The following is a 12,432-nucleotide window of genomic DNA, read 5'->3' as shown; positions in this document are numbered from 1 at the left end:
CTTTCTAATATTTTCTCATTCGTCACGCTGCAATAGAAAATGCCTGTAAAGGGAAAAAGGCTGGAATAGTTTGCTAGGGCGGGCCGAATAAGAAAATATTAGAAAGTCTATTTAATGACGAGTGTAATAATTTTTCGTCACAAATGTTGATATCAGAACTTTTGTATGTTGAAGGTGCGGTCGTCACTAATTTTTTACCTCGTTAAGAGGTGTTTTTATTTGATATATGTTATCCAACAGTTAGGAAAGCTATTTAAATAAACAAATAAATGAAACCAAATATTCATTTTAGGGATTTTATAATGACTGTTTTCTTAAAGTGCTCACAAAATTTGTAATTTTATTAATATTTAACATAGGTTAATTTAATTATAATAACGAATCACATCAAATTCTCTACATATTGGAAACTAACGTTAGTCGCAAACTGTGCTTTCTTAAAGAATTTCCATGTCATTGCCAATAAATAGTCGCCGGTGGGCAATGGAAATCGTCCCAACCGTTTAGTCTCCAAATACATGTTTTTAACAATAATTTCACCCTTTGAATAGAGAAACATTAAACATGGTATAAAAATTTACGAGACATTTCAGTAACTTACATAAAACGGGCAAGTGTGATTGACGTTTGAAAAGTCTTTGTAAAAATTATAAATCATTATTCCGATGGGATCATATGGATTCCTCAAGAACCGACAACCATCCAAATGCATATTGACGAACCATGGCTTATAGCCATTCTCCCTCCTGAAGAGCTGATATCTTACCACGACATCGTTGGTCGGATGGATAAAGGTTGCATTAAAGTTTAACTCTATTCTGTGGCGACTTATCGCCTTTAAGCGACACTGATTGATCCGCACCCAAGATTTATTGTAACTGCCACACACCACATTGGTCATTTTAAAAATGACACACTCCTAGGAATTAAATATAAATTACTATACCTATTTCTTCAATTATAATATTTAGGAAACTCACACTTGTTTGTGAAGTAAATAAAAATGCTAGAAAGGCCAGTCTTACACAGTTCGCCATAATGTTTAAACATTAAATAACCGAATTGCACTTGAAATGACCTTTTAATATAAGTATGTATGCTAATAAATAATATGTATGATTGAAAATTAATTGGGATGGTCGTTTTACGCATGTGTGCCTTTTAAATAGATCGCAATTAAAATTGTGGTAACACAAATTAATAGGAAATTTAAGTTTTAGTATTTTTATTTCACAGTGATAAAAAAACGTTTTAAAATATTTCCCTTTTTTAATTCGTATGAATTATACTTTTGGTTGCAATAAATCTTCAATAAACTGGAAGCTAACGTTTGTGTCGAACTGCGGCTTCCTAAAGAACTTCCAGTTCATAGCGAATAAATATTCACCGGTGGGCCATGGAAGACCCTTAAACGGTTCAGTGGTAAGATACATATTCTTAACGATGAGATCACCCTATAAAATATTGAAACCATAAGGATATATGATTAAGGATCATTTGGTTGGGCAAAAACTTACAGATAACGGGCAAGTGTGATTGGCGTTCGTAAAGTTTCTAAAAAAGTTATATATCATAACACCAAAAACGTTATACGGTTTCCTCAGGAATCGGCAGCTGTCGATCTCTACATTGATCATCCATGGCTTATAGCCGTTCTCCCTCTTAAAAACTCGATAGGTCACTCTGATGTCGGGGGTTGGGTAGAACAAGGTTGCGTTAAAATTGAATACCACTTTGTAGCGACTTATCGCCTTCAAGCGACACATATTGACCCGCACCCACGATTTATTATGACTTATGCACTCCACATTGGTCATTCTGAAGATGACGGAGTCCTGGAAATCAAATGTTATTCACTGTAGTATTTCCTTACTTCGGATCGGTTAACATCAAGTACTCACACCTATATCACAAGCAAATAAAAAGGTAATGATAGTAAGCACTATTGTAATGCTCCGCATGATTCTAGCACATACAGTGTTTATTATGAATACACATTAAATGGCTTTCGTTGTAAAATCAATACATATAGTATTCATTTAATGGGATAGACGATTAGGGCTTAAATAATTAGCCAATTTATTTTTGTCTGAATTGATTAAAACAAACTATAATTACAGTCTACAAAAATCATTTGCTCATTTAAAATGTGACTGTTGATAATTACAAAAAAAATTAAAATTAGATAAAGAAAATAAAATTCAGAAATGCTCTCGGAGTTATTTATTACATTTTCAACTCTTCTGTTTTTCGATTGTGTAATTTTAAATACATTGACAATAAACAGATATCACAATAAATTTTCCACGAAATCATAACTAACGTTGGTTACGAACTGAAGTTTCCGATAGAACAACCAATTTATTTGCAGCATGTAATTGCCGGTGGGAAAGGGAAGGGTTTTGATTTCCGTCGTGAGATACATTCCCCTTATCAAAATATGGCCCTTAAATCAATAAATCAAATAAATCAAGATTCTAATTATTAAAATGCTATAGTACTAACGGATAATGGGCATGTGTGGTTGATGTTGGAAAAGGGCCTATAAGCCAATGTTATCATTATGGTCAAGACATCATAGGGCTTTCTTAAAAACTGGCAACCATCGATCTTTCTCCTGTACAACCAGGGCTTATAGCCGCTCGCCCTTTTTAGATATCGATAGTCCATTATGATATCATTAGTTGGGTGGTGGAAGGTTGCATTGAAGTTAAAGACGGTTTTATTTCGACTGAGAGCCTTTAAGCGGCACTCGTTAATCGTAACCCAGGATTTGTTCATGCTTGCGCAGTTTACATTTGTAAGTTTGTAGTTAGAAGAATCCTGTAAATGAACTGATTCTTTATTGGCCCGCGATATATGTGTATATGAATAAAACGATCGTTGCTATAGTTTTTGTATTAATTGGCTTACGCTCAATCTCCAGGTGAAGAATATTGTTAGGATACCGATTACTTTCAGCGTGTTCTGCATGACTTTTATGACTTGAATGGATTGTACGAAATTAATTTCCCAAATATATCTTTTTGGGTAGCAAATTTTAATTTGGCAATGGTTAAGTTTGTATAATTAAGCTTAAAATTTAGCTAATTTACTTTTAAGTATTGGCTTTAAATAATAGTACGCACACGTGAATAGGTATTTATGGAAATCATAAAGATTAAAAATTAATTGGCAGATCTGACAAACAGTAAAACTCGTAAATACACAATAAATGGTTTTCATTGAAAACATGTGTTTCTTGATTTTTAAAAGGACAGTTTATCAGTGCTTATTGCGAATAACTAATATTTTCAAACATATTGACTCGCTTATAAAAAAGTTTAATTTTAAAAGAACATTTAGGAAAAAGCCTGAGAGAACTCTTTAGCCTCGACTATCAAATACCCGTTACTCAGCTGAAGGAGTGAGAGAGAGATAAAGATTGTAAGAAGCAAACCAAATTAGTTAAAGGAAAGAAAATTCAGATTTTACTATGCTCTCAGAATTATTTATTACATTTTCAACACTTCTGTTTATTGCTCCTCACCGTGAAAGAATTAAATACATTGACAAGAAAGAGATATCACAATAAATTTTCGACAAATTCATAACTAACGTTCATTACGAGCTGAAGTTTCCGGGAGAACAACCAATTCATTTGCAGCATGTACTGGCCGGTGTAATAGGGAAAAGTTTTAACTTCCGTCGTAAGATACATTCCTTTTATCAAGACATGTCCCTTAAATCGACAAATCAAAGAGGTTACACGTTTCTACACGTACTTAAAATGCTTGAATACTAACGTAATATGGGCAAGTGTGATTGATGTTAGAGTAGGGCCTATAAACCATTGTTATCATAATGGTCAAGACATCATAGGGCTTCCTTAAAAACTTGCACGCGTCGATCTTTCTTCTGTACAACCAAGGCTTATAGCCGCTCGCCCATTTCAAATATCGATAGTCCATTATGATATCATAAACTGGGTGGTGGAAGGTCGCATTGAAGTTAAAAACGGTTTTATTTCGACTGACCGCCTTTAAGCGGCACTCATTAACCGTAACCCAAGATTTGTTGACACTTTCGCAGTTTACATTGGTAAGTTTGTAGCTGGAAGAATCCTGTAAATTAATTGTTTCTTGATTGATCCGAAATATTTGTGTACAGTGATATCAAAAATTATCGAAAGGAGGTGCTTGAGAGCATTTTGTTCAACGCGTTTTTATATTAATTGGCTTACACACAATCTCCAGGTGAAGAATAATGTTAGGATACCGACTACTTTCAGCGTGTTCTGCATGACTTTTGTGACTTGAATAAATTTTACAAAATAAATTTTCCAAATATATATTTTTAGTTAGGGAATTTTATGCTTAAAATACATTTAATTGGACAAATGGTAAGGTTTTTATAATTTAGCTCTAAATTTGAGTAATTGACTTTTAAATATTGGGTTTGAACAAAAATATTAGGGTATACACACGGAAGTAGGTATTCATAAAGATTATGAAAATGGAAAATTAATTAGCAAATAAAACACACAATAAATAGTATTCATTGTCGATATATTTCATAATTTTAAATAGATTTTTTGAGTATACAAATGTACAATTTTAAGACAAAAGATAGGTCTTTAAATGCTGTTCGTGTTATCATTAGAAACAAGTTGAAGAAATGCATTGTCAAATAGTAGACATTACAATAAGTTTTCAACGAATTGATAACTAACGTTGGTTACAAACTGAATTTTGCGATAGAACATCCAATTTATCTGCAGCATATAATCGCCGGTGGGATATGGAATGGATTTAAATGATGTCGTGAGATACATTCCCCTTATCAAAATATCGCCCTTCAATCAATAAATCAAAGAAGATTACGGGTTTATTGCATTTTAAGTACTTGAATACTTACGAAAAGTGGGCAAGTGTGATTGATGTTTGAAACGTCCTTATATGCAATATATATCATTATGGTCAAGGCATCATAGGGCTTTCTTAAGAACCGGCAGCCATCGATCTTTCTTCTGTATAACCACGGTTTATAACCACTTGCCCTCTTTAAAAACCGATAGTCCATTAAAATGTCGTTAGTCGGGTGATGAAAAGTAGCGTTGAAATTAAAAACGGTTTTATTTCTACTGAGCGCCTTTAACCGACATTCATTAATCGTAACCCATGACATGTTTAGGCTTTCGCATTTCACATTAGTTAGTTTATAGACGACAGAATCCTGTAAATAACTCTTCAAATTTTTGCACTTAAAATTTTGCATTGAACTTACGCTCAATCTCCATGTCAAAATTATTGTTAGGATTCCGACTACTTTCAGCGTGTTCCACATGACTTTTACAACGTGAATAAAATATGCCTAGCTGATTTTTTGCCAAAACTATATTTTATTAGGCAAATGGTCAAGTTTTTATAATTTCCATTTAAATGATTTTTTAATAACTATAGTTTTTTATTTGAAACTATTGGCATTACACAAACGTTGTTGGGTATTTATGTATAGGTATTTAAAAATATTATTCAAATGGAAAATTAATTATAATTAGTTTTGACTTTGAGGTGTAATTGCTTAACAAAAATCAATTGGACGAAATGGCATATTTGTTTGTAATTTTGTTTTACAAGATAGAGAAAAGCTTAAAGTGACCGATGTAATGATTTATAAGACCTAGTCTTGTCGCATCGGGATAAAACATATAAATAAATTAAATTAAATAATATGTCTTATACATAAGACAGTCCAGTTAATTATAAAAAATCTGCTTCAAATGTAGGAATAAAAAAGCCAAAAGGAGGAAACTAAGAGAAGAGCCTTTATTCCTACCATAAAATCCAGATGGCACCAGTCCGCTGGCCACAATAAGGTGCTGAAAGTCAAAGGAGTTGTGTGCCAAATGCTCATTATACAAATTGCACAAGGAGACGAAAGATACTGACATAAAACGAAAACGGGAGTGAGAATGGGAATGGGAATGAGAATGGGAACGCTAAGAAGTCAGCCGAGCCAAAGGACCCTGGACAACACCTCGGGAAGCCGCAGAGACATTGATGATGGAATGACTGACAGACTCGGGCAATCCTTCGAAAGTCGCACTGAATTCAAATTCAAATGAACCCGCCACCGAACACCGAGCAAAAAGAATCTATTAAGATATTATCAGGCTGGGGTGAATCAGTGCACATCCATGCAATTGTTGCAGACAATTTGGGTCGGGATGAAGCTGCCGCCATGAGGCAGCCCACAATTGCGGCCATTAGTGCGGATCGAGGGGCACGAAAAGCGGCTGTCTGGCAGTGGATCTGAATCTCAGCCTCTGTCTCAGGATGAGATTGGGAATGGGGATGACGTTGAGGATGCGGCTGAGTAGGGTAGTCGATGCCAAAGCAACCCTTTTTCTTGTCTCGCCCGGCGTGTGTGTTTTTTCGTTCGTTTTGTAGACATTTTTCGTATGACAACGACAAATATTTGCCGGATAATATGAATAACAAAGCAGAAGGCACTGAAGGCGAGAGAAGAGGCCACATCAGAGGGCGCAAAAAGGGGGCGTTGCGGGCGGCTCGGTGGGTGGTTGGGCGGTTGGGAGGTTAGGTGGTTCGGTGGGTGGTTGAGGGCCGAACACAGGGTGGTTAGCCAGCCAACCTACTTAAGCCGCAGTTAGAGACCCAGACTCTTATTTCCCAGTCTCCCATTTAGAACTTTTGCACTGCCAAAAATAAGATCATAATTATATTGGAAAACATTTTCTCAACATTCAATAATTACATTCAAATGTTTTCCATTAAGCCATAACTAAGGTTATAATTTATATGAATAGAAAAAATGTATATAAACTATTTTTTTAAATACCAATTGACTAAAAATTTGCATAGATTAAAATAAATAAATTTTTCAAAACTAAAATATTTTTGAAAAATATATATAATAAATAAAATTTTCAATTGAAAACTTAAATTTTTTTTCCAAACTATAAATATTTTTTTAAAAAAGTTTTTTCATTTTAGAGTTTTTTTTTTAACGTATATTTTTGACCAGGTTTTTTTCCATAGTGTATTTCATGCCGGGGCCAGACGACTACAACTTAAACTAAAAGGCTGCACCACGTTGTTGCCGTCGGTGATGTTGCCACTGTGTTGTTGTCGCCGGTGTCTGAGACGCAGACAACTTCAAAATGGAGCGGTTCTGGAGCCGGAGAATAGCTCCGGTGGCCCTAGTCGACGGCTGGCTGGACTGACTGACACAAAAGTGCTTTTGTTGCAAAGTTTAATGAAGAAGAACACGTTGAGGACGAAGGCGCGGTGAAACAGATTTGCCAGGACAAATGAGACATGCAAAGCCTGGGTGAAAGTAATACATAGAAAGGGAATAATTAATGCTGTTGAACAGAATAGAACATTTTTTAAGAAGTCATAAGACTTGCAGAACTGCTCTCATTAAACAAAAAAGTTTATAGAAAAAAAGTGTCTCGCGGGATGTTTATAATAGAGTGAACCTATTTTAAAAATGAAGCGAATGGGTCGGATAAAATACACTCTTAGAGACTAGACGTCATACAATTTCAAATAGGAAAAAAAGTTTTAGTAGAAGAACTAAAACTAAGCGACAAGATTGAGCTTAACAAAATATTTATTTCAAATAAAACGATTTTATATCCTTATATCTCACAAATTTTGTAGGGATAAGTAGAAAAATTAGTTACTCTTCAAAAAAACGTTAATAATTTGGTCTCGACAGACTTGCAATGTTATGGGCATTTCAGTTTAAAGTTGTTGGATAAAAACTGTGAGAAGAGATACTTCAATGTGTAAGATCTACAGGAAGCTTTATTAAAATCAAAGCATTCTTTTCTACGTGATTTAAAAGCACTGTCTCGAAGATCAACAATTGCATGGTTTAAGGACACTCCTGACACACATATAGGCAAATGAATTTTATATCCGAAAAAAGCTAGAAATATTGAAACCATTTCGAATCGCCCAGTTAGTCGCCATTTGCTGTGACACTAAGCTGACTGAAGTGACGCCACCAGGCTTCAAAAGGCATTGGCCTCTCGTCAATAAGGCCATAATTCCGATCTTTTCTGGACACAAAAATTGCCCACTGTCTGGGCAGGAAATAAAAAAAAAAATATTTAAAGGGTGAAAGAAGTAAAAACAAAAATGAAAAAAAAAGGAATCGAAAAACCCAAGTGCATTGCAGCGAATACAAAAAATTGCATGCTGAGCTTTGCTGTTGCTTCGGTTGGTGTTGCTGCTGCTGTTGTAGTTGCTGTTGCTGTTGCTCCTGATGTTGCTGTCGTAGCTGCTGCTGCTGCTGCTCTTACCTCTCCTGGCGATGCACTTCAGACGACGACGACGACGACGACGCTTTGTTGCAGCCCAATACAATCGACACACAGACAGGGGCGGTGTGAGGGGGTTGCAAAAAAAAAAGGAAAAAATCCAAGGGGGGTTGCAGGGGCTGGAGGGGGGTCGCTGACGACAACAGACGGGGTCGCGAAGGGTTTTTTTTTGAGGCGGGGTGCGGAGTAGGGCGACTTGTCAGCGGGACAAGAGGGGCTTCTGCGGGGGTAGAACTGCAGACCGTGGCAGACAAAACAATATGTTTGTTTGGATTATATCCTACATACACACATGTGCAGCACACACACATACTCGCAGTTGCAGCGATGCGACGACGCTTCTTTGTATGCGCAAACAATTGGAGCAGGCGGAAGTTGCATGGCGGCGTCGCTTGGGTCGTCGGTTGTCCGTTGTCCGTTGTCCGCTGTCCGTTGTCCGCTGTCCGTTGTCGGTTGTCCGGACAACCAGTGAGAGTGAGCAGTATGGCCTGGAGACAGAGACAAAAGAGACTGGAGCGAAAGAAAGAGAGAGAGGACTAGTCACGACCGAACACCCCATGGTGCACCTTGAAAATGCGTTTTTTTCTTTTCTTTTTTTTCTGCACGCTCGCAGCTTCACTTGGCCCTACGCCTTGATTAACTGTCAGTGACTGAAAAGTGATTTAATCAAGGCAATGTCCAATCAAACACACAAGAAACCCATAATGAAGTAGAAAGAAACACGTCGGTAAAGTTGACTTTAAAAGAATTCAAGACACCCGGTCTTGAGATAATAACAAACCAAACAATTTATTAAATTTACCATATCAAAAATAAATTTAAAATCTATTGTAAAGAAATCGGATCAAACGATACCAATACATATTTTTTCTAAACTCAAAAAAGTATTTTTAAAATGCAGGATTAATTTTAACAACATACATTTTATTTATGCCTAATGTTAATTTTTCATATATTTTAAAACCTCAAAAGAAGAGGACATACCCATATATATTTTTATAAAGGGTAGAGAAAAACAAAAGACAGCAGCACCATGTGCTCCATATGGGGCAGGGACGCAGACCTCGATTCAGATTGAGATTCAGACTCAGACTCGGACTCTTACCCACAGCAGATCAGCCACGGACAGATCGCCAAGCCCAAGAGCAATCCCAATCGCAAGACCGAGCCCAACCCAAAGACCATGGACTATTCCCCGGCAGCCAGACCACATCAATCAACTGCTGCTGCCCTCCGTTTGCTGCTCCCTCAAGTGAGCATCCTTCAAGACGCAGCTTTTAGTCGAAATCCACTTGCATCTCCGCTGATGTTGCTGATGCTGATGCAACGTTCGTTGCTGCTGTTGCTGGTTGCTCGTTGCCGTTGCCGTTGCTGTTGCTGCTGCATCAACGTCGCCCATATTTGACATGGCCATAATTACAGTCAGTCGTCTGCTGGACTCACGACGACGCCGTCTTGGTCTTGCAGCTGGACTTGGACATGGGATTTGGATTGGGATTGGGACCTCGAAAAAGGTCTGTTGCTGGGGACTGGAATTGGGGACTTGCAGCTTGTTTTCAGCGCGCTTTTTCAACGTATTTGTTGTCGTTCCATCCTCTCAGCGAATGGAAAAAAATTACGCACATGGCTGTGAGATTGGTTGAAAAATGCGGAACAAAACTGCCTGCTCGAAATATATATTTAAAGTTAAAGTTAGTTATAGAAATTCCTATTTTTTGTTTAGCATAAAAGATGATTTAATTTCCTTTAGTTTAATTTATTAGATTTAAAATGTCAATATTATTTAGATATTGAAATAATTTGTAATTTATTTATAATATTTTTTATAATTTATTTTATTTTTGTTTCTTTGGTTTATTTTTTTCGTGTTTATATAATTTGGTCACCGAATTTGCAGTAAAACTATTTTTATTAATTTATTTTTAAATTAAACTTCATCCCACTGTGCAAGTAAACATCGGGGCACATCTGCAAGCAGCCTATCAATTTTTGACGAGACAATCTCAGAGTCCAAAGGGGGCAGTGCAAAAAAATGCAGTCGGAGCAATTGGCTGGCGGACCAGGGGTCGCTTGAGAGGTGAGCTCACTGTGGCCAGGGGCGTGGGGAACCAGAAAGGAGGGGAGGAAGGAGGAGAGCCAGATCAGACGTCTGCGGTCTGTGCATAAAATTACGATAAGTGCAGGCGAGGCCACAGTCCAGAGGGCAGAGACTCACCTCACTTACCTATCCTCTGCGCTGTCCTCCCCCAACTCCCAGATGAACTGTTGACTGTTGGGCTTCTTCTTTTGCTGCCCTCAACTCCCCGGGGTAACGTCATTGTCAACGGCTCCTCTCTGGGTATGTGTGTCCTTTTTTCCTTGCCTTACATAAGCCTATTTGCTTATTATCCTATTAAATGCCAGGCCAAAAAAAAGTCACGAAAAACTTACACAGAGAAAAAGCAGACAACTTCGAACCAAATACAAATGACAACCTTTTTAGGATTAAAGGAAGAACAGCCAAGTTTCAAAAATGTTTTATATTTTAAAACAATCTAAAATTAAATAAAAATAAATAAAAAAAAAAAAAAAGTCACGAAAAACTTACACAGAGAAAAAGCAGACAACTTCGAACCAAATACAAATGACAACCTTTTTAGGATTAAAGGAAGAACAGCCAAGTATCAAAAATTTTTTATATTTTAAAACAATCTAAAATTAAATAAAAAAGGAAAGTTACGACCACATATTCTGTTTTAGTGATGATATATGGTTGAAAATTTTAGTATTCTTTTTTTTCGCAGTGTAATACGAAAGGAAGGCGAAAGAAGACGACAAAATAACCTGAGAAAAAGTCGAACAAAGCTTAAGAAAAGGACACTTGTATGTACCTTCTGTGCAAAGGATACACAAGTGTCTCATTAAAAGAAATAAAGGACAAGCCAAGCGCCGACGAAGTCCTTAAAGTCAACTCGAATCCCTACCAGGCGACAAGGACGCAAAGATTCCGAGAGCGAGAGGGATAGAGGGCAGACTGCAAAGGAAGGGCGATTGAAAGACAGTCGCAACGTGAGCGACTTCAAGGACAACTACAGGCTACAACAAGAACAAGTGCCAAAAAAATCAACGAAAATGCGCTATTAAGGCAATTTTTTCGGTTGGAATCCAACAAACCCCCGAACTTCTCCTTCCCACAACATCCTTAGCCTGCACTGGAAAAATATTTAGTGCTTTTCGAAATGCATTAGTTTAATTTAAATATATAAATATTTGGAATAATTGAGCTTATAAATTCTAAGGTATTTTGAATTATTTTTTTATGTAATTAAAGGTTTAAGGTATGCTTTAGTCTTTAATGCTTTAAATTACTATAATATTTATATGGTTTTCAACTTAAAAACTAAACTTAAATCTAAAATCATACAAAGTTGGAAGTTTATTAAATCAAATCCTATGGAAATATATATTTTTCCTGTGTGCCCACGATTACAGCTTCTCCGCCAGACGGAGAGGAGTGGCGATATGGGTAGAATCCGTGGGAAGAGGGGAGAACCGGGAGACTGCAGACAGGAGACTGGAGACAGGAGACGCAGACAAGAGACAGGAGACAGGCGACGGGTCGCAAAGTGGCTCAATGTCAGACACAGACACGGGTACAGACTGCGAGACACAGACACCAGACGCCTCAAAGTGATTCAAATGCTCTGCTCAAACACAGAGGCTCTCTTTACGCTCTCATCGATGCAACATATAACACACAAAATGCATGGACTTTTTTGGAGGATACATAGGAAAAGTCGACTACAAGGATACCTTATTTATATCAACGTGGACTTATATATTTATTAATAAATATAGAAACTTTATTGTCTGAAAGCTGAATTTCTTATTTATCTGAAAGATAATCATAATTCTACAAAATCTAAAATTTTTTACTTATCAGATAACCTCTGCACATTTTATATCTGTTCAGCCAGTCGACTAACCATAAAATAAAAAGGAAGTAGGTTGTACTTTGATCTACACTTTTTATAGCTTTAAGGAAAGTTATCTCGCTTATTCTAAGCTTATTCGCTTAAACAAAAATGTTTAGATGTCTGGCTGGCGTATTAAAACAAAGC

At 36.7% G+C, this 12,432-nt stretch overlaps 5 protein-coding genes across 5 annotated transcripts; all 5 read right to left on the bottom strand.

Moving 5' to 3' along the window:
• Positions 1–382: 382 nt before the first annotated feature.
• On the bottom strand, positions 383–1,037 carry LOC108069922 (uncharacterized). Its single transcript, XM_044394449.1, has 3 exons — positions 1,026–1,037; positions 602–919; positions 383–541 (listed from the first exon to the last, which is right to left on the bottom strand). Exons 1-3 carry the CDS (start codon positions 1,035–1,037, stop codon positions 383–385), a joined length of 489 nt encoding a protein of 162 aa, XP_044250384.1.
• A 246-nt stretch (positions 1,038–1,283) lies between these two features.
• On the bottom strand, positions 1,284–1,961 carry LOC108069921 (uncharacterized). The gene is made up of 3 exons (XM_017160185.2): positions 1,902–1,961; positions 1,518–1,835; positions 1,284–1,454 (listed from the first exon to the last, which is right to left on the bottom strand). Exons 1-3 carry the CDS (start codon positions 1,959–1,961, stop codon positions 1,284–1,286), a joined length of 549 nt encoding a protein of 182 aa, XP_017015674.1.
• A 329-nt stretch (positions 1,962–2,290) lies between these two features.
• LOC108069967 (uncharacterized) lies at positions 2,291–2,973 on the bottom strand. The gene is made up of 3 exons (XM_044394649.1): positions 2,914–2,973; positions 2,506–2,823; positions 2,291–2,446 (listed from the first exon to the last, which is right to left on the bottom strand). Exons 1-3 carry the CDS (start codon positions 2,971–2,973, stop codon positions 2,291–2,293), a joined length of 534 nt encoding a protein of 177 aa, XP_044250584.1.
• A 592-nt stretch (positions 2,974–3,565) lies between these two features.
• LOC108069920 (uncharacterized) lies at positions 3,566–4,282 on the bottom strand. The gene is made up of 3 exons (XM_017160184.2): positions 4,223–4,282; positions 3,786–4,103; positions 3,566–3,721 (listed from the first exon to the last, which is right to left on the bottom strand). The coding sequence occupies exons 1-3, from the start codon at positions 4,280–4,282 to the stop codon at positions 3,566–3,568; spliced, it is 534 nt and encodes a 177-aa protein (XP_017015673.2).
• Positions 4,283–4,678: 396 nt separating this feature from the next.
• On the bottom strand, positions 4,679–5,329 carry LOC108069966 (uncharacterized). The gene is made up of 3 exons (XM_017160249.3): positions 5,266–5,329; positions 4,897–5,214; positions 4,679–4,834 (listed from the first exon to the last, which is right to left on the bottom strand). Exons 1-3 carry the CDS (start codon positions 5,323–5,325, stop codon positions 4,679–4,681), a joined length of 534 nt encoding a protein of 177 aa, XP_017015738.2. The 5' UTR covers positions 5,326–5,329.
• Positions 5,330–12,432: the final 7,103 nt, after the last annotated feature.

The sequence above is a fragment of the Drosophila takahashii genome, chromosome 3L, assembly GCF_030179915.1.
Source record: "Drosophila takahashii strain IR98-3 E-12201 chromosome 3L, DtakHiC1v2, whole genome shotgun sequence".
NCBI classification, from domain to species: Eukaryota; Metazoa; Arthropoda; class Insecta; order Diptera; family Drosophilidae; genus Drosophila; species Drosophila takahashii.
Note: the sequence above shows the minus strand (reverse complement) of the source record. Positions and strands in the feature narration are given on the sequence as shown.

Excerpts from the sequence above, each read along its gene's own strand:
- LOC108069922 (XM_044394449.1), bottom strand. Across the intron at positions 542-601 it reads ATCACACTTGCCCGTTTTAT|GGTGAAATTATTGTTAAAAA; the intron begins GTAAGTTACTGA and ends CTCTATTCAAAG.
- LOC108069921 (XM_017160185.2), bottom strand. The coding sequence starts at position 1,961 with ATGCGGAGCATTACAATAGTGCTTACTATCATTACCTTTTTATTTGCT. Across the intron at positions 1,836-1,901 it reads TATTTGCTTGTGATATAGGT|GACTCCGTCATCTTCAGAAT; the intron begins GTGAGTACTTGA and ends TTTGATTTCCAG. Across the intron at positions 1,455-1,517 it reads ATCACACTTGCCCGTTATCT|GGTGATCTCATCGTTAAGAA; the intron begins GTAAGTTTTTGC and ends AATATTTTATAG.
- LOC108069967 (XM_044394649.1), bottom strand. The coding sequence starts at position 2,973 with ATGCAGAACACGCTGAAAGTAATCGGTATCCTAACAATATTCTTCACC. Across the intron at positions 2,824-2,913 it reads TCTTCACCTGGAGATTGAGC|GATTCTTCTAACTACAAACT; the intron begins GTAAGCCAATTA and ends GTTCATTTACAG. Across the intron at positions 2,447-2,505 it reads ACCACACATGCCCATTATCC|GGCCATATTTTGATAAGGGG; the intron begins GTTAGTACTATA and ends TATTGATTTAAG.
- LOC108069920 (XM_017160184.2), bottom strand. The coding sequence starts at position 4,282 with ATGCAGAACACGCTGAAAGTAGTCGGTATCCTAACATTATTCTTCACC. Across the intron at positions 4,104-4,222 it reads TCTTCACCTGGAGATTGTGT|GATTCTTCCAGCTACAAACT; the intron begins GTAAGCCAATTA and ends ATTAATTTACAG. Across the intron at positions 3,722-3,785 it reads ATCACACTTGCCCATATTAC|GGACATGTCTTGATAAAAGG; the intron begins GTTAGTATTCAA and ends TGTCGATTTAAG.
- LOC108069966 (XM_017160249.3), bottom strand. The coding sequence starts at position 5,325 with ATGTGGAACACGCTGAAAGTAGTCGGAATCCTAACAATAATTTTGACA. Across the intron at positions 5,215-5,265 it reads TTTTGACATGGAGATTGAGC|GATTCTGTCGTCTATAAACT; the intron begins GTAAGTTCAATG and ends AGTTATTTACAG. Across the intron at positions 4,835-4,896 it reads ATCACACTTGCCCACTTTTC|GGCGATATTTTGATAAGGGG; the intron begins GTAAGTATTCAA and ends TATTGATTGAAG.